Here is an 18,203-nt window from a genome sequence, read left to right as displayed (position 1 = left end):
AAGATAGATTGTCGGATTGTGTAACAAAAAAGATTCGATTTATTGTTTGTAACGTATATTAAAACAGATGTATAATATATCGATAGAGCCAATAAAATCTACGATCGCGTTGTTCTTTAGTTGTTCACATTTAACTAGATTTTTGTTTCTTACAGATATACCTCACAAAAATACACTTCTCTTTGTTTGTAACATTCCTTATTCTTTACGGGAGCAATTATGAGTAATAAAAATATCGTTCAACGAATTCGATACGTTCGTAATTACACGAACGTAATTCTCTTCGCGTTATTTATTTGTTTCCATTTTATTCTCGCGTTTAAATATGTATCATTACTTTTATTTTATTTTATTTATTTATTTATTTTTTTTTTTTTTTTTGTTTGTCATCACAGATTACTCTTTCCCGAAAGAAACACGCAGGCCATAACGTTTGGAAACTTTCTTTCTAACAGTTTCTAATGCGATAAAATTCAATTGACGCGTGACGTGCCTTTCTTTCTTCTTATTCAATGGTCACCACAATATTATTACTTTTTCTTTTTCCAAATGATCGACGAACGATGATATCCAGGATAAAGAAATTTCTATCTCCCAGAGTTTACTCGATTTACGTACGTAACGATACGTATTATATATATATATAACAGTGTCAGCGATAAAAGTGCTCATCTCTTTCTTTTGTTATCTTTTTTTTCTTTTCTACGTATATAAAGAAACAAATACGTTAACAATTATGTAAAACGAGAGTAGCACGAATGTCTGTGTGTGTGTTTTTTTTTCTTTACTTATTATATATAATATACTGCATATTTTTACTTTCTGGCACAAAAGTTAATATTACGTACGGTAAGATCTGTACAAAAATAAGGAGCAGCATTTTAAGCGATTATTCTTGGGCGAAAATACGAGATTCGAGAAATTTTACTTTTTCCCTGTGTTTTTTTTCCTAGTTAGTTCCTTCTAACGTGCTCGAGTAAACGTTCTTCGTTCTCTACTTTCGCTTGGTTTTCTTCGAAACGCGCTTTCCCATGCTACGGCTGTCCCTATAGTTGCACATTTAACAATTTGTTCAATTTCATTAAACCATATATACTTATTAGTGTGTGTCTGTGTGTATATATATATATATATATATTATATATAATATATTCTAAGATTTCCTATAAAAAAGAAGTTTCGTCGCATGGTGAACCAACAACCGTACGATTCGGCGAAATACGCAAGTTTTCTTTTATTTAAATATACATCAATCCGTCGTAAAATTTCTCTACTCGATCGGTTCGAATAATTTTGCACCATTGCGTGATTATATTAGATTCACGAAATCGTACGGCTGACGCTACCCTAAAGTCTCCTATAAAAATAATACAACAAGCTTCGCTATATTACCATATAAGTCGGTAGCCGTAAGATCTTACAATTATAACAAAATAATTAATATCGTTTACGCGGCAACAATCGATTCGGTAAATTGCATCTCTTTCTAATCTCTAAGCGTAAAGAGAGTGTGATCTATCTTCGGTGTTCAATAGCTTGTACGAGAAAAAGTATATATTCCTGTAGACCAATAACGATTAATTGCTATATAGGCAAAAAACTTTGCGAAATCGGATTGACTAGCGATTACTAAAAAAAAAGAAAAAAAAAAGGTTCTATATAAAATTGGGTTTACAACCCTCGGAAATTATGAAATCGGAGAAACGAACGAAAGAAGATGAAAGAGGTCGAAACTAAATTCGGATGGGCAAAGAATTAGTTACAATAATATAAATGTGTAAGAAAAATAGTCGATGCTTCGTTTCTTGAACAATATTTTTTACAAGCCAACTATAGCTATGGATAATCTTTTTTTATGGGAGCAACGTATCAAGATCGTGATATTAAATATCGCATGAATAATCGTCGTGACAATTGCTCGACATTATTATGTATTTTGGGTGTTACTTTTTTCGAAGTTTTACCTTGTATTCCCCTTGTATTCGACGGTACAGTCACCCTCTTTCCAGGCGTTGAAGTCTCCAATCAATTCAATGGCACTTGCACTGTAAGGCTTATACAGTATATGTACATGATACAAGTACATAATGCCTTTTAAGGGTTTGTACATTTGATATTTAATCGTATCGTTAGATATTATCTTTGGCTTTGAAGCGTCTTATATCTTTTCTTTCTTTTCTTTTTTTTTTTTCTTTTTTTTTGTCTTTTGATCTTTCACCCCAAAATACATTTATCAGAAGCTCAATGAAAATATTCTGCGAAGATATTATACTTGTCCTTTTGATACATACTGTTATCTCTTTTATTATTTTAGTCTCACGATAAATTTCATTAATTTTTCTCTCCTTTGATTACTACTTTATAATTAGACATTTGCTAAATCGTTTTGGTCAGTCTATGTACATATATTTTTGTGTATGTGTACGTGTATGTGTGTATGTGATATTCTTTAAGACTGTATGATATTTTCGTAGATATTTCTTGTTTTTAAGACACAACAGTAATTCCAGTCCACTACGCAAGGGAAAAATTTTAATCGTTCAACGTGTTTAAAGGGAAATCGGGGAATCGAGAATCCCTAAAGTTGCGCTCAAAAAGTTACTTCGTTTATCGTAGTTCACTGGTTCTTTGAATAAAAATTAATTATTAACGGCGATGTTCGTAAACCGATCGAAAATTATAATAGTTAGTAAATAACACCTCCCCATTCAACACGATATAATAATAAAATTAATATATAATCATTGTAATCGTTCGCTATTATACGCGTCTATACGACATTAGACTGATTTTTTTGTAAATTCAAGCTAAATTAAAAAACAAGTTATAAAAAACAATGGCGAAAAATCCTATTAAAAATTATCAGCCTTTACTGGCACGTTACAACTGAATTGGTTAAAAGAAAAAAAGAAAAAAGAAAAAAAAAGTAAGATACAAAAACTCGTATCGAACATTTAAAAATCATTTTACAGATATTAAAACTAGCCCTGCTTTTTATAACTATTCGAGACTAGACCTAAAATTGGCTATTAAGATAATTAAATTCTATTTTTTATTATCTCGTTATCTATCGTGTGTACTTCCCTAAATATAATTAATAATAATTTATTAGAATATATTATTCAATCAGTGAATAAACTTTTATAGAGTATACGTATTAGATATGCAGCTATAAAATTAAAGTGCAAAATAGTCTTATTCTTTTACTTTTACGAATTTCGATACAGCATCGTCTAATAAACAGTCTTCCAACATAAGCATGCGTATCTTTTTATTAAAAACGCTAAAATACCCGATAAACTTTCCTAGTCGATTTATCGAAATATAAACTTTTTTTCAATATAATGCGAGAATATGATAAAATAAAAAAAAATATCTAAAATAGACTACTGGTAATAAATAAAATATTATAGATTTATCTCCTCTTTAACTTCTGCCAATCATATACGAATAGAAAAATATATCGTTAAGCTAGCTAATAAGAGATGAGAAATATACAAGGTTGTACGAAATCGTAAATCGGAACAACCTCATAATAGTTTTCAAATGCCTCATTATTTCAAAGAAAATGCTGAATTCGAAAAACCTAAGATTCTATAAAAGGTTAAAATACACAGAATATATATACATATATAAAATGTATCCCACAAAATCTTTCTATCCCCCTGATACAACGTATTTGTAATTAGATGCGAACCAGCACATACAGTTATCTTCTTTTTTTTCTCCTTTTGTATTGATACGTAAATGCGTTTGATGTAATTACACTAATAGAGTTGATACTCCTCGAATTTTCGGCACAACTTATCGATTTCTTCGTACCTAAATTGTGAGCCCACAGGGCTGGAAGCCCTAGTGGCAGGTGCAGTTCTACTACGACGTACAAAACTTCTTAAGGGTATTTTGCTATGTCCCTGATTATGATTCACATCTAATGTCGAATATCGTCTTAAAGCTCTGCTTAGTCGTTCCGACGGTGTATAGTCGGTCACTTCTAAACTATGCTGATCCTTCAAAGTGGTTTTAGTCTCTTTTGTATCCAACATTTTTAAACTAAAATTTGCAGAATGTCGTTTAGTCCTGTCCAGCATACACTTTGTTTGGACGATTTTTGGCTTGTCTTTATCCAATATCAATGAGTTTCGTCGTTTCATTTTATCGTCCATTGCCCTTTCTTGATTCACGCTATATCCAAACCTCGATCTCATCACAGGTCCAAGATATAAATGATCTTTTTTATCTTGCTGTTGATTCTCCTTCACTAAACTCAAACCATCTTCATAATCAATCGACCGTAATTGTATACCTTTCACATGATTAGTACCATTGGTTCTTCGTTTTATACCATCCTCGTACTCGGCCGAAAAATTTCTCTTAGGCTTTCCTTTCTCGAAATTTACGGAATTCCTTTTAGTCCTGTCTAACGTACACTTTGATTGTACAACCTTCGGTTTGTCTTTATCCAATATTAACGAATTTCGTCTTTTCATTTTGTCTTCCATCGTCCTATCTTGATTTACACCGAATCCAAATCTCGATCTTATCAATGGACCAACATATATCGGATCTTTCTTACCAAGCTGTTGATTTTCCTTCACCAATCTTAATCCATCCTCGCAATCGATTGAAGTTCTGGCATGGTTAGATTGATCAGTATTCGTTCTTCTTTTTATACAATCTTCGTATTCAACGGAAGAATTCCTCTTAGGCTTTCCTTTATCGAAATTCATGCCAGTAGGCCGAATATGATTGAACGAGGTTCTTCTCTTACCAAATATGGAATCTTGTAAATGTGGTATCTTGGAAGTACTCTGAGAGAATTGCACCGGAATCCTGATACCAGCATCCACAAGGAATTCGTCATCCGACAGCATTACCGGTATCTCGGGCATAGAGCTACAAGGCCAACAAGAGTTATAGTGAGCTGCAAGCGTTCTTACAGTGGCAGTGTCCTTGCTGGCAATGTTAGTGGAAAATTCGCGAGCATAATCTCGAGTTAATAGAAAATTTTGCTGCGATCTTCGCCGATTTTCCCTCATGATCGCCAAAAAAACAGATTTTGCATAATCGGACGAGGGACAAGAATGAAAAGTATATTCTTCCCCATAATTGCATTCACACGTTTCCGGCCACAATATAAAGGGCAATGATAATTTCGATCGGCTTTGCTGAGTCTTTTGCATTAGATAATCACTGCACGATCCATTGTCAAAGTTAGTATGGGTTGTACTAATATTTGAGTTGGTATACCCTATTCTTTCCCAAGGATGTGTTAGTTGAATTCTGTTAGATGCAAAGCATGCAGAATTTGGTATTAGGTTTCTGCTGAAATTGTTAACTAAACTAAAAGATAGAGAGAGAGAGATTCACAACTTTATTTTTCGTCAGTTCTAAAAAGTCTATCTTTTCTATTCGAATATTAGTTCATTCGAATGTTAGTACAACACTTATAATTAAAGTTACTTTTATTTATAAAAATATATATAATGGATAATAAATAAATATATAACTTATGTACCTTGTTTTTAATGATTCGGTGGATGGACGAGGAGAGCTTATGCTATCTATAATAAACATTGTTAATTTTAATTACTATTGTATAAAGTAATCTGTATTTGAATGATAACAACAAAAAACAAATACTTACCTTTGGAGGTTGTTTGCGGCCTGAAAAAGGAATAGAATAAAAAACATTAAATTAATTTAAAATATAATTAAAATATAATTACGTATTCATATTGATTACACGAATAGATATTTAAATTATAATATATACTTACGCTTTCGAGGAATCAGCTTGTCGCCATACGCCTATAATTAAAATATTTTAAATATTTTAATCAAAAATAAAATAAAATAAAATAAATGAAAATAATTTTAATAATAATTTTAATAATAATATATTGGGATTTCTTCTCACATACCTTTTTTCGGAGCTGGAGCTTTTCCAATTGCTATTCCTGATATTTTCTTTTCTTCTTCAAATTTTCTATTATCTTCAATTTCCTGTTTTGAAAGTACTCCACTTGGCTGAAACAAAATTTTTTATATAAAAATGTTTTGTATTAAATGTTTACATTGAGTTATAAATAATATTACTTACCATTCGGCTTTCATATTTAAGTATTGTCTCGTCCAATTTTTTTATAACAATTGTTAACGCATTTAATACATCTCTATCTTTTTCGCTATTTATTAAATGCGTCACCGTTGTTTCTAATACAGTTAACAATTTTTTATCAGCCGGTATTCGGAGGAGACTTTTTAATTGAGGCATCAAATTAACTACTTTCATTCTTATGTTAGCTATATTATCTTCAGCCAAACTTAATAAAGTAGTATAAAAATGTTCTTTGAAGTAAGCAGAGGAGAAAATTTCTAAAGCTTTTATCATTATACGAACAAACATCATTCTCGAGTAAGAATTCGTATTATTGGCCAATTCTGAACATAATTTAGTACGAAGTTCTACTCTTTGCGCAGGTTTTATGTTATAACGTAAAAATATAAGATATAGATTTCCCGATGAGAGACGAATAGGTATTGCCCTCTGAAAATTAAAGATAAAAAAATTTGATTATTGTATATTATTGCAAAAAACGAAATATATAAACGAATTTATATTCAAAACTTACAGCATGTAATATTCTGAAAAAAGCCATTGGCACAAAATATGAATATATAAAATCACTTGGAAAATATTTAGGCAATACTTCAAACTGTGAATGTATTAAAGATACTAATCTCCAATTATGTGTACCTGCTATTTCCGATTCACATTTCAATAAAGCTCTACCTATTTCCATAACAATGGAATCCTATATTTCACAAACAATGGAATTATATAAATAAAATAAATATATTTCATATAATTGTTATAAAAAAAGCATACAAACCATTTTATCTATGCCGATAACGTGACTTTCAACCAAACATTCAAGAATTAATGCTATATGAGGAACTATACCTTGTAAAACTTCTTCAGAATTATCTTTTAATAATTTTATTAGATCTGTTTTTATCCGTCCACTTTTTGGACCCAATACTTTGGCTACCTATATATAATAGATTTTCAATAGAAAATTTTATGTTATCAATTTTTAAATTGTAAATCATAAATTCTTACTTCATGAATTCCACACGCTACAGTTCTCCGAACCAAATAATAATGATCGTTTGCCAATGCAGTGAATGTAAGAAGCAATGAATCTGTATCATCTGGAGAATTCGATACAAAAATAAACATTGCTGGAAGATTAAATGCGCAACATCTTCTGCATTCTACGTATTTCTCGTCTTCGTCAAGATCGATATCCATCTAGATTCGTATTTTGAATGTAAAATATATATTATAAAATATATTCAATTTTATGTTTTATGTTTTTATACTTACAAATGGAACATGATGCTTGGATTCTTTCCTCATTATAACAATGCCCATTTGTGCAAGTTGCTGATAATATTTTAAAAACCATGTTTTCTCCGCGGGTAATAAACATTCTAAAATATCAATAGAATACGAACATATTGTGACTATAAAAACAAAATTTCAATTATTAAAAAATCTTACTTTCTAGGCCAAGTACAATTTTTCCAAATTCTTGGGAAATTATACATATTACGCTATTGTCGTGATATATAGACTGTGAAGTTTCACATAATTTTTTAACAAGTGGCACTATGATAGTTTTTATTGTGTCTGTAAATAATTGTTATCATATTTTTATCTTGATAAAATATATGAATTTTAATTTAAAAATTAAAATATGTTATTATAGAAAACTTGAAATGCTTATGATGCATAACTAGTCATTAAGCATACCTTCTTGAAAATAAGGTAGCAAATACGCTATCGTTTCTACAGCGGCGCATCTTACATTGCTTTCTTCATCACTTGCTAATTCTACGAGAGATGGTAGCAAAGAGGTTTTTAGAGTATCAGCGCTAAGGCCTTCAGCAACGAAACGTAGCTGCAAGCAGATATTAGCTCGTACTTCACTATTTACATCCTGACAGAGGGAATGTACCATTGGTAGAACTTCCTTCTGTATCCTGACAACAATTTTAATACGTATACTTATTTAATGACTTTATTGAAACGAATTTCTTTGAATAATTTTGTTTACTACTAAATTTCAATACATTTAATCTTTCATTTAGAAATATTGTTGTTGATATAAATTGATTAATAATAAAAATATTACAGAATTTGATAAGATGAAACATACTCACAGACCAGATTCAAATCTTGTACAAATCTTTCCTAATATCTTGCTGCATATTATCCTTGAATAGATAGGCTGTGATAATTGCCCTTTGCTTAGACTCAATGGAAGTATCTGTATAATTTTATTACTATTATCATTCATATGATATTACATTAAATTTCAATAATGTTCAAATTTTAAGAAATATAATTATATCATTGATGATATAAATATATAGTATTTTTTTTTGTAACAAGTGAATTTTAATACTTGCTTAATCTAATGCCAAATAAAATAAAAATAAATCAATTTTATTTTTTACCAAAGTACTATAATCATATTATAAAATTGCATACATGCTATAAAAATGATTATGCATTTGCCCTTCTAAATGACAATATTTTCTGAATATCAATTTCTAAGATCATCTATACAAACCTGCTTTCTTATGGTTTCTATCGGCAGTAACTCTATCACATCCAGTAAGGTCTCCAGCCATGCATGACAGATAACTTTAAATGTACATATATACATATTTAATTATATAAAATAATACCAAATGCATGAAACTGTTTAACTAACAAATCTAATGGATAAACAAAAACAATTTCTTTACCTGGATCACGCTTTTCAAGTGAATCTAAGATACTTTGAAGGAATGTTCGACTAAAAACATTATGATTGACAAGTTTCTGTTCTAAAATTGTTTTGAATGTAGTTGAAGCTGCAATATGAAATTCCGTAGATGCAGTAGCTAATGACTGCTGCAGTTTTGGTATTACACGTGATATACATGATTCTGTTTCTGTAGCTAACAGGTTTGGTAATGTTTGTATAAAATTAAGTTTTTGAATTTCATCGCCTTTCCTGAAATAATTATACATATAACAGCAACAAACAAAACAAAGCAATGGTTACATTAATGAAGATAAATTATAAAAACAATAATTTCTATTATTTATATTCTAAATTTTCTATTATTTCAAATAAATATTCATTATTCATATAATATTTATTATACAGAGAAAAAATTTTATTAAATTTTAAATTTAAAAAAATTATTTATGAAGAATGAAATTTTTTATAATAATTTATAATAAATTTTTATAAAAATGATCATCAATGATCATCAGCCAATTATTTTCTTTAAATGTATGCAACTTTCAAGGACAAAAATCTTTACATAACATATCCTTTTGAAGCATGTGACAATGTTTTCACTGCTATAGTATACATAATGAATGCATTGTTGCATTCTTACAATTTTCATCTTTCGTAAATTGTCATTATTATAATATTTATTATTAAAATATTTATTATTATAATGTTATTGTATAAAAAAAAAGATCAATAATATATAATATCAAATTTTTGAATAACCTACACTTTGAAATTTTATTCCAAACAAGGTCTTAGCTAATTGCTTACGAGTTACAATAGAATGTCATTTCTTACGAGTGTCTTTAAAGGACTATAATTAGCAACGCTTAAACGACAGGATAGTATACTTCTTGAACGACGCTGTGATATTTTTAGAAATCGTGCATGAGTTCATACGAAAGAGAAACAGCCGAAAGGATGAAAAAACGGATAATATATCGAACAATAACGAACTAGATTTACTAACTAAAAAATCATTCTCTATCCAATTGCTTACCGAGGAGATGTGCTCTTGTACAGAGCTTCCTCTTGCAACATTTTCAAAGTGCATCTTATTCGACGAAAACACAATAAAGGAGCGAAGACGAGATTAATTTTTTTTTTACATGGATGTTACACGCGTACACACTCTCATGACGCACTTGACGCAAGAAAAACAACACAACGGAACGTAGATGACAACTAAACTGGGCTCCTACTAGTCCTACTCCAAGGTATCGATTATATGTGACTTGTCGTACGAGACGTCGAGTATTTCCGAGTTTAACCGGAACAGTCCGAACACAGCCTACGTACCGATGAAAACACGTAATGCTATGTCGCGCGTAATACAATAGAGCGATGCGTTGATCAGTAGTCAACGTTGTGTAATCGACAAACCGATGTAATCATGTCACGATTCTCTTCAATGATGATGCATATCGTTTTAAGATATATCATTTGCATATTTCTGAAAAAGAATATTGCTTGGATCGCAGTATTCTTTATAGCCTATTACGCAACTCCGTGACACGAAAATCTACCGCAATGGAGACTTTTTTTTAAGAGTTCGTAAATTTGTAATCTTTCATCGAATACACTAATCTTTTTTTTATTTATTTGTTAAAATTTAATTGAATAATAATATGGACATGTGTAATTAATGTAATAAAATTAATTTGTGTATTACTATAATCACTATTTTTTTTAGATTTTATAGAATTACTTAGCCTTAATACGATAATCACACAGGATTATATGATTTAATTCAAGATTCTATACAATATTATATCTCGAATCACTATACGCAAAATTATTATAATTAAATCAAGCCCAAAGCCATATGCCAATTCTGTGAGTATTAATAAGACAAAATTATTTTCACTTTCAAAGAAAGTAAATCATTATTGTCTCAGATTTATCATCAACAAATATACATATAACCTTCATTCACTTACGTCAAAAGATGAAGTGCTCTTTCTATAGGTTTTTTTTCCAAACCAGGATCTAAAGTGTGTTTCTTTAATTGCTCTTCATTCTAGAGAAGGAATTGTAAATCGATCGTTTTAGAAATGTTCTACTTTGAATGAAATGAATATGAATAATGTGCACAATGTTACTTACTCTTACATCAGGTATAGGCTTGTCTAATTGAAGGCTAGCAAATTCCTCATAGTCCATAAACATGATGCACGCATTTTACGATGAATGCTGTTAACGGATATAACCCCATTTATTTGAAAGAATTGATCAGAACAGGAAACGCATATTCAGGTGATATCTCGTACGGAAGTAAAAAACACGATCGTTCGCCATGGATTTCGCCAAGAATGATTATTGAAATTCTACATGTAGATGCTCCTATAGGAAATTCTCGAAGGACGCAAGAAATGAATATTACCGAACACACGCAATTGTATAAAATATGAAATATATTTACTTTTCATAATATGTCGTATAATTTAGATAAGTATACGTACTTTACGGGCATTGCATACAGTTTATCATATACGTTTAACGATATAAAAGATTATAGTTTACATTAATATATACAGAAGAGCGAAAGATTTGGATCATATTTGAACAGTGCCATTGAACTTTCGCGTGTATCTTATAGTTTTAAGATAATCGCTTGTATTCTCATACGAAGCACAATTATATGTTCTACAATTTATATGTTCTAAGTTTAAAAAATATAAAACAAAATGTGATAATTATTAATAACAGAGAGAGAAAAAGAGAGAAGGGGGAGAGGAGTATGAATTATTCAATTGTAATTTTTATTCCGCAGTGAATGAACTTCCGGTTAAAAGACAAAAAGGAAGCGAGGAACACAAATGTACATAGAATGAAAAAGGAAACGATATGATGGAGTCAATGCTGTTTTCTTATTGCGCGGAACGTATTAGCAAACATGAAACAATCTCGAAATTGCAAGACATTTCGATAAAGAGATGTGCGTTTGGTTAAAAGTATTTAAAAAGATAATGTTAAAACAACGAATGGAAACAAACCTCACTCCACCTTTCTTGATTCGACTGCAATAAAATTTACATTTTATTATCGCGATTCGTTCCACAGATATTGATGTCTGAAAGCAGTTTGCATTCGAATATCTATGGAAATATTTTTTTCTCTCTGCTCGCATAGTATGTGTATTTTACATTTTATATATACATATGTATATATGTATATATATATATATATCTCATTCTCCTTTATTCTTGTTTTTTACAAAAATTCTTCGCGTAAGAAAAGAAATTACGAATAATATCATTTCGACGCAAGTCTTGTCCGCTAAAGCTTACATTTAACAATAAACGTTTCTATATGAATGTCTAATAGAGAGAGAAAAAAAAAAAAAGAAAGAAAATGTATTAATTAAGATTCGTTAAGGAAGCACCCTGAATCACTGTATAACAGTTAAGTCCTATCGCTAAAAATCGCGAACAACCGATAGCGTTTTGTGACTTACACAATGTGCTTATACAACTTATATTTCTAACATAATCTATCGTAGATTTACATATTTTAACGAAATGAACAATCAAGCGATGTTATAATGTACTTCTTCGTTCCATGCAATAAGATATTATATGTACATCGCTATTGTTCCCGATATCATACATATGTTCCAGTTTGGACTAGTTTCAGCCGTAATGAGACCACATATACACGAGCCATGTATCCATGATCTCGACTTGCGACTTTTTGCTTCTTTGATTCTCGAGGTGCCGACATTTACATATACACAGCGCACACATGCACACGATACCACACACATACAATATACAAGCGACCACAATTCTATAGCTCCTCGTTTTTTTTTAAACATAACTCTCGTCGTCAACTACGGATCTTCCGTATCCTAGATGTCTGGTAGTAACCGAGGCACGAGGTTGAGGAGGCGGACGATAAGGAGGCGGCGGTGGCAAAGACCTTGACCTTCCGGCCACTTTGTGCCTGTCTTCCAGATTCATGTGCACTGGCGGCAGATGCCTCAATCTCGGTGGAAGCGGCGGTGGTGTATCTGGCCACGTTCTCTCTTCTTCGTCGTCTTCGTCACCGTACAAATCGATTGCCTCGGCCTGCTTGAAAGAGTACAAATCGTTCCTCTCTCTCGAGCCATATATCTCGCTCGTTCTATCCCTGTTTCCGTAGATACTACTTTCAGATTCGTATCTTTCCGTACGTGTCGTCTCCTTATTCACGTATATCTCGCTCTTCACTTTCTTAAACTCGTAAAGATCGCTACCCGAATGGTAGCTACCGTTCTGCGAGACGGGTGATTCGCGATTAACATACATTTCCGACTTGACCTTTTTGAACTCGTTGAAACGTTCCTTCTTGAATTCGTATCTGTCACTAGTCAACGTCGTATCCCCCGACAGATCCTGTTCCGAATTGTGAATCGAGACCCGTTCCGTACAAATATCCTGCTGCGTTGCTCTTTCGTATTCAGACCTAAGATCCCGCGTAATGTCCAGCTGGGAGTTCCTGTAAATGTCCTTGCAATTCTCTACGTTCTCCTTCATGGAATCTTGTCTGAGATATTCCCTTCCGTAGATATCCTTCTCGTCGAACCTGTCTTTGCGATGATCATGTTCGTCCAATTTGGTCCTTGGTGTCCTCTTCAGTTGTGCCCTTAACCAATCTTGTCTTTGGAAATTCGGATTAGGGTAACCGATGCTGTTTTTCTCCTCTCTGAAATTATGTTCCACGGCATTCGGATGATGATTATTCGCCGTGTAACCGTTTATTCTCTCCTCCCATCCACCGTAAACACGGATATACGATTTGTTGGTGGACTTGTCCTCCTTGGTGAGAGACTTGTCGAAGCTGGATGACGAGGCATTCACGGCGGAATCCTCGGAGCCGACAGGAGACTCTGGGATGAAGAGTTGACAATCTGACAAGGTCAGACCGGAGTCTCGAGAAAGAGACATATGGTCCTTGCGTGGGGGTTCCGTCAGGTCCAGGCTGTCCAGAGAAAGCCCACCTGCTGCAACGAAAGAAATTCCTCAGTGGATTATCTATACACTCGTTCACGTATTGAACGATAACGAAAAATATATTACACGTTCCATCTTGGACTTTTAGTAAAAGGAAAAGTAAAAGGAAAGGGGTAATAAAGAAGAAGGGGAAGAAATAAGATAAAGTAATGTGCTCACAGTGAAGGCTATCGGTGCTTTCTTCGGCTCCACTGTCGCTGCGTTCTTCCCCGAAAAGCTGTGTGACACCTTCGCCGAACAGAACCTCGCAATGACGAATCAACATTTCTGTCAGCGTGGGTATCGCTCTACTTTGATTCACGGATGGATTCGGAGACCAGAGTAAACTAGGTCCACAACACACGCCCAGATTACTGGCGCACATAAGATTGTGCTTCGACCGCCGTGCCACGTGGTGTAAAACGCAGATTAAATGCGACAGCAAGGTATAATTCGCTTTGGGTAATCTATCTAGAATACTGAAAAATCACTTTCGTTAAATATCACGAAAAATTTAAACAAGTTAAACAAATATATCCATTCGGTTACTCACTTCTTAATAGTTTGAACGGGATTTATCGTTTCCAAACTTTCCATCCAGAGAGGAAACAGGTGGGAAGTTAGCAAAGGATCCGGTAAAGATCTCAAAAAGTCTTTGAGCAAAGCTGCCACCGCTATGATAGGAGCATCCTCCAAACAGCTTGGATCGCCCGTGGACTCGATTTGATCTCGTAGCTCTCGTACGATTCTCACGTTGGCCGATTTTCTAAAGATTCCCTGCGTAAATGGCCCCTTTGCGAACAGTTGTTGAAGCATGACCAGCACAGGTTTAGGTAATCCGTTCTCGTCGAGTCTGGACAGATTGACACCGAATAAACTCGGATTCAACGAAAGGGATCTCCTGAGCAATCCAGTGATCTTCGATTTATTCTTCTTCACGGGCGATTTTGGTACCGGCCTTAATATAAAGTGGCACGTGTCGTGACCACTTTTGTTGCAATGTTCCAGATCGAAACCCTCTTCGGCGGACAGGGTGTGCCGTAGGTTCGACAGTTTCACCGCAAAAGGCCTCTCGTGCCCTATTAAGGGATAGGGCGCTTCGTCCGCGGACGTTCTGGCCCACAATTGAAAAGGTCCTTGAAGATCCAACAGGCGCGTGGCCAAATTGACGCAAGCTGCCGCTGTCATTTCGGATCCGACCATAATCGTCTTACACTGCGAACACGGGAGGAAACAATGCGGATGTAGCTCCCAACACGAATAACAAGATCGCAGAATGGCGATCGAGCGCAACACAGATATACACACGACGAGAATACGTGTTGGACGCGATTATAGTTATTAGAGAGGATGGGTTCGCGTCGATCCCAGCTTCCGGCAAACGTTAAAGGCGCTCGCGTGTCCTCTAATAGAGGCATCGAGCGGCGCATGTATTTAAATACAACGCGCTCTGATCGATAACGAAGCAAGTCGACCAAGAGTCGTACAGAGATTGGAGAAGGAGGCGCCGCTCTTTTTACCCAGTATACCGATCCACTCCGCCGCGTTGACGTCAATGATAAAAAAAAGGAGGGATATAAAAATGATACAAAAAGGGGAAGAGGAATGCCTGCAGGAAGGTGAACCGATCGAACGCTACTCTCTAGGCCCAGGAGAGGATGTGTGCGAAGAATGGACCGTGAAGGCGTGACCGCCGCTTGCATCTCTCTCTCTTCGTTTACTTTGAACATCGTCGTGTGTATACCGTCTGTATATTCCGCGCAACGACGGAGAGGAGTATGCTGCACTTACGTATTCCGTGTTCGTGTCACTGTCGTGATACACGACTTGAATGTTCGTGTCCGGCGGCTCCTTCATACTCTCCTCTCGTACGAGTTCGGTCAAACGTCCCCACCAGAGATCCCTGGCTGCAGCAGTCCTAAAAGAAATAAAGATTGGTGTGATTCGTCCCGATAAAACCGACACCTCGACGGTTTTAATCGAACGGTGTATCTCTTTCCCACCCTTCACGCATTTACTCGAGTTGGCGAGTTTATTGCGCGTCTCTAAAAAAAAAAAACAAGATTCTTTTCGCCACGAAGCGAAATCGCGACCATTTACGAGAGGCAAAAGGTGGGATGGGGCGTAAAGAAAAAAAAGGGCGAGACAGAGGAGTGTAAAGGGATCGTGACGTACATAAAAGTGGCGACGACGTTCGTGGTGGGCCAACCTAGGACGAAGCTCGTTTCCTGAGATTTACTCGTCTCGGCCACGTCCTCTATGTGTCCGGCAGTTAGCCACAACTCGCTCATTCTTACGGATTGTTTCAGCTTGAAGTTACCCCCGTTTCGCGCTTTTGCTATGAGCAACAGATCCGAGAAGAGAAAAAGATGTCTGTCCTGGGATTGCACACCCTGAAAATAAGGGAGAAGACTTCTGTTAATTTGTATTATAAGTATATCGGATAGGAAATATCGGATATTTTTACTTACGGTGGTGAATTGCACCGGTGTCTCCAAGAGGAAGGTTCTCGGCGGAGATTTCGGGGCTGGCGAGTTGTTGGATACGTTCAAAGATTTTTGCGATAACACTCTCGTAAGCCTTCCAGGATTTCCACCGTTCCTCTTGCGAATAAGACTCTTCATTTTCTGAAACGAAACAGACCCATCTCGTGAACGAGATCAATAACAAACGATTGCCGCTATCTTTGGATTAAAGGAGATACCGTTTATACGGAACGAAATTCCAAAGATCCTGGCCAACCGTTCCTAACCGACTTGGCCAATTAACACGTCTATCGTTATGTACTAAATATATGCGCGAAGAACGGATATTGGTAATCGCGGACGTCGATATACCATCGTACCATCGAGTCTGGACAAGGGATTAGCATTAAATTATCCTTGGTATCCACGATACCCGCCTCTATCCATCGTCGTTAAAGGGTCAGAAAATAACGACTAATTTTGATGCCTGGGATCTAGGATATAAATTATTATCATCCTCGCAGCAGGTGTCTAATAACTGGACGCCAACGTGCCAAGCCGCATTAACTTTCGGATAACTTAAACAAGCATTATTTCACCGCCGCTGTGCTCGACTGTCTTCCTTGGCCCGCTTCGAAATTTTCATTCGGTTAACTAAACGAAACGAAACGAAACCGCGGCATGCATGCCATGGTCACCGTTGCATTCGTTTAGCGGAAGATCAATCGAGATTCCACCGAGATGCAGTTCCAGCCGAAGAGATTCGAGACGAGAGATCGGGAGACAGGCTGCTCTCCCGGTGCCCAGTGACGTCGGTCAAGACCGGATGGATAGACACGGATGAACAGTTACGTCTGACAAATAGCTCTCCTCCAAACACGGCGAGGAGAAACACGAAATTACAAGCCGATTAACATATTTCGCTTTGACGGCGGCGGCTCCCTCTCTCTTACGAAATCGAATCGGTCCACCATGTCGATTCTCAAAGCGAGAGAAACCGTGTTTCGTTCCCAGTGTACTGCTAAATAGTATTGCGTTTGCGTTGAATTACCGTATGTTAACGAATGCCGCGCAAAATCAAGGTAACGCGACGACGGTGTGATTCTACGTGATTCGAGGAAACGTTCCATCATCGCGTTCGCGGGAATACGAGATGGAACAAGCATTGAGCGGGGAGGCATTGGGAAACGCGAGCACGCGTTTCACCTATGCAAAGGAGCGATCTATCAGATGCCACGTACTCCTTGTGCTCTTGACAATACACTCTTTACGCCCAGTATGCAGATTAGATTGCGGAGCACGTGGGACGATGACACGCCGGGAGACGCGTCATAGATAGAATGGAAATCTGTATCAGCGGATCTTTGCGGAGGCTTTGTTTAAATAATTAGGATTAAAATAGGGACGAGGAGGGAAGTATAACGAAGATGGAACGACTTTTTTACCGTCGATTATTGATAAAAACAAATTATTGCATTTCACGCGAAACACTCCGTCGTTATTATTTTCCATATTTAACAAATTTAAGAAATGAACGCGCAATGAAATTGAATTATTGTTCAAAGCTTATTCCAATTTCTGAGCGAGAGAGTACGCAAGAAACTTCCTGTTTAATCTCGCAACAACGTTTTTTTTTCAACGATACATCAACAAATAGCATAGTGGATATCGTCATGGTGGAGTGTTCCGTGAGATGCGTGGGAAACACCATGCGTGGTGAGCGTTTTTCCACGAGCGCGAGGAAAAATGGTCTCGACCGCTCGTGAGAATCGTTTCCTTTTTACCCATAATTGACACTGTTTCCAGCCGGAAATTCATTCTGCATTCATCGAGACTTTTGCACTAACTAACGTAATAATACGATCTCGATCCACGATCTTTGTAAAATAATAAAAATTGCA

General features: G+C 35.2%; 2 protein-coding genes and 1 long non-coding RNA gene across 15 annotated transcripts in view; 1 reads left to right on the top strand and 2 right to left on the bottom strand.

Annotated features, from left to right (window-relative positions):
• Window positions 1–16: 16 nt before the first annotated feature.
• Window positions 17–10,111, bottom strand: LOC107998095 (serine/threonine-protein phosphatase 4 regulatory subunit 4). 7 transcript variants are annotated; one of them, XM_017057115.2, is made up of 16 exons: window positions 9,865–10,111; window positions 8,824–9,074; window positions 8,646–8,719; window positions 8,233–8,339; window positions 7,823–8,052; window positions 7,571–7,699; window positions 7,394–7,500; window positions 7,127–7,318; window positions 6,897–7,055; window positions 6,636–6,818; window positions 6,104–6,550; window positions 5,925–6,030; window positions 5,781–5,811; window positions 5,648–5,667; window positions 5,519–5,564; window positions 17–5,283 (listed from the first exon to the last, which is right to left on the bottom strand). In XM_017057115.2, the coding sequence occupies exons 1-16, from the start codon at window positions 9,903–9,905 to the stop codon at window positions 3,768–3,770; spliced, it is 3,639 nt and encodes a 1,212-aa protein (XP_016912604.2). In that variant the 5' UTR covers window positions 9,906–10,111; the 3' UTR covers window positions 17–3,767. The 7 variants fall into 7 exon arrangements, with proteins under 7 accessions (XP_016912604.2, XP_061928570.1, XP_061928567.1 ...); XM_062072586.1 differs by having other exon boundaries at window positions 17–4,896; XM_062072583.1 differs by lacking the exon at window positions 7,571–7,699 and having other exon boundaries at window positions 9,865–10,092.
• A 163-nt stretch (window positions 10,112–10,274) lies between these two features.
• LOC133665802 (uncharacterized) lies at window positions 10,275–12,219 on the top strand. Its single transcript, XR_009829147.1, has 2 exons — window positions 10,275–10,414; window positions 10,558–12,219. It is a non-coding gene; the product is annotated as an uncharacterized LOC133665802 (long non-coding RNA).
• The window catches only part of LOC107998096 (rho GTPase-activating protein 20), a 92,354-nt gene continuing 85,411 nt past the window's right edge, over window positions 11,261–18,203 (bottom strand). For 5 of the 7 annotated variants that reach the window (XM_017057122.3, XM_062072594.1, XM_062072592.1 and 2 more), the window contains exons 3-8: window positions 16,309–16,464; window positions 16,013–16,230; window positions 15,629–15,755; window positions 14,391–15,052; window positions 14,018–14,316; window positions 11,261–13,848 (exon numbers count right to left, since the gene is read on the bottom strand). In XM_017057122.3, coding sequence (XP_016912611.1) covers window positions 12,674–13,848; window positions 14,018–14,316; window positions 14,391–15,052; window positions 15,629–15,755; window positions 16,013–16,230; window positions 16,309–16,464 — 2,637 coding nt within the window. In that variant the 3' untranslated portion in view covers window positions 11,261–12,673. The remainder of the gene's footprint in view (window positions 13,849–14,017; window positions 14,317–14,390; window positions 15,053–15,628; window positions 15,756–16,012; window positions 16,231–16,308; window positions 16,465–18,203) is intronic. The other 2 variants (XM_062072588.1, XM_062072590.1) reach the window with 1 other exon arrangement.

This window comes from Apis cerana, linkage group LG3 (genome assembly GCF_029169275.1).
Source record: "Apis cerana isolate GH-2021 linkage group LG3, AcerK_1.0, whole genome shotgun sequence".
NCBI classification, from domain to species: Eukaryota; Metazoa; Arthropoda; class Insecta; order Hymenoptera; family Apidae; genus Apis; species Apis cerana.
The sequence above is the reverse complement of the archived record's forward strand: the minus strand, read 5'-3'. Positions and strand labels throughout refer to the sequence as shown.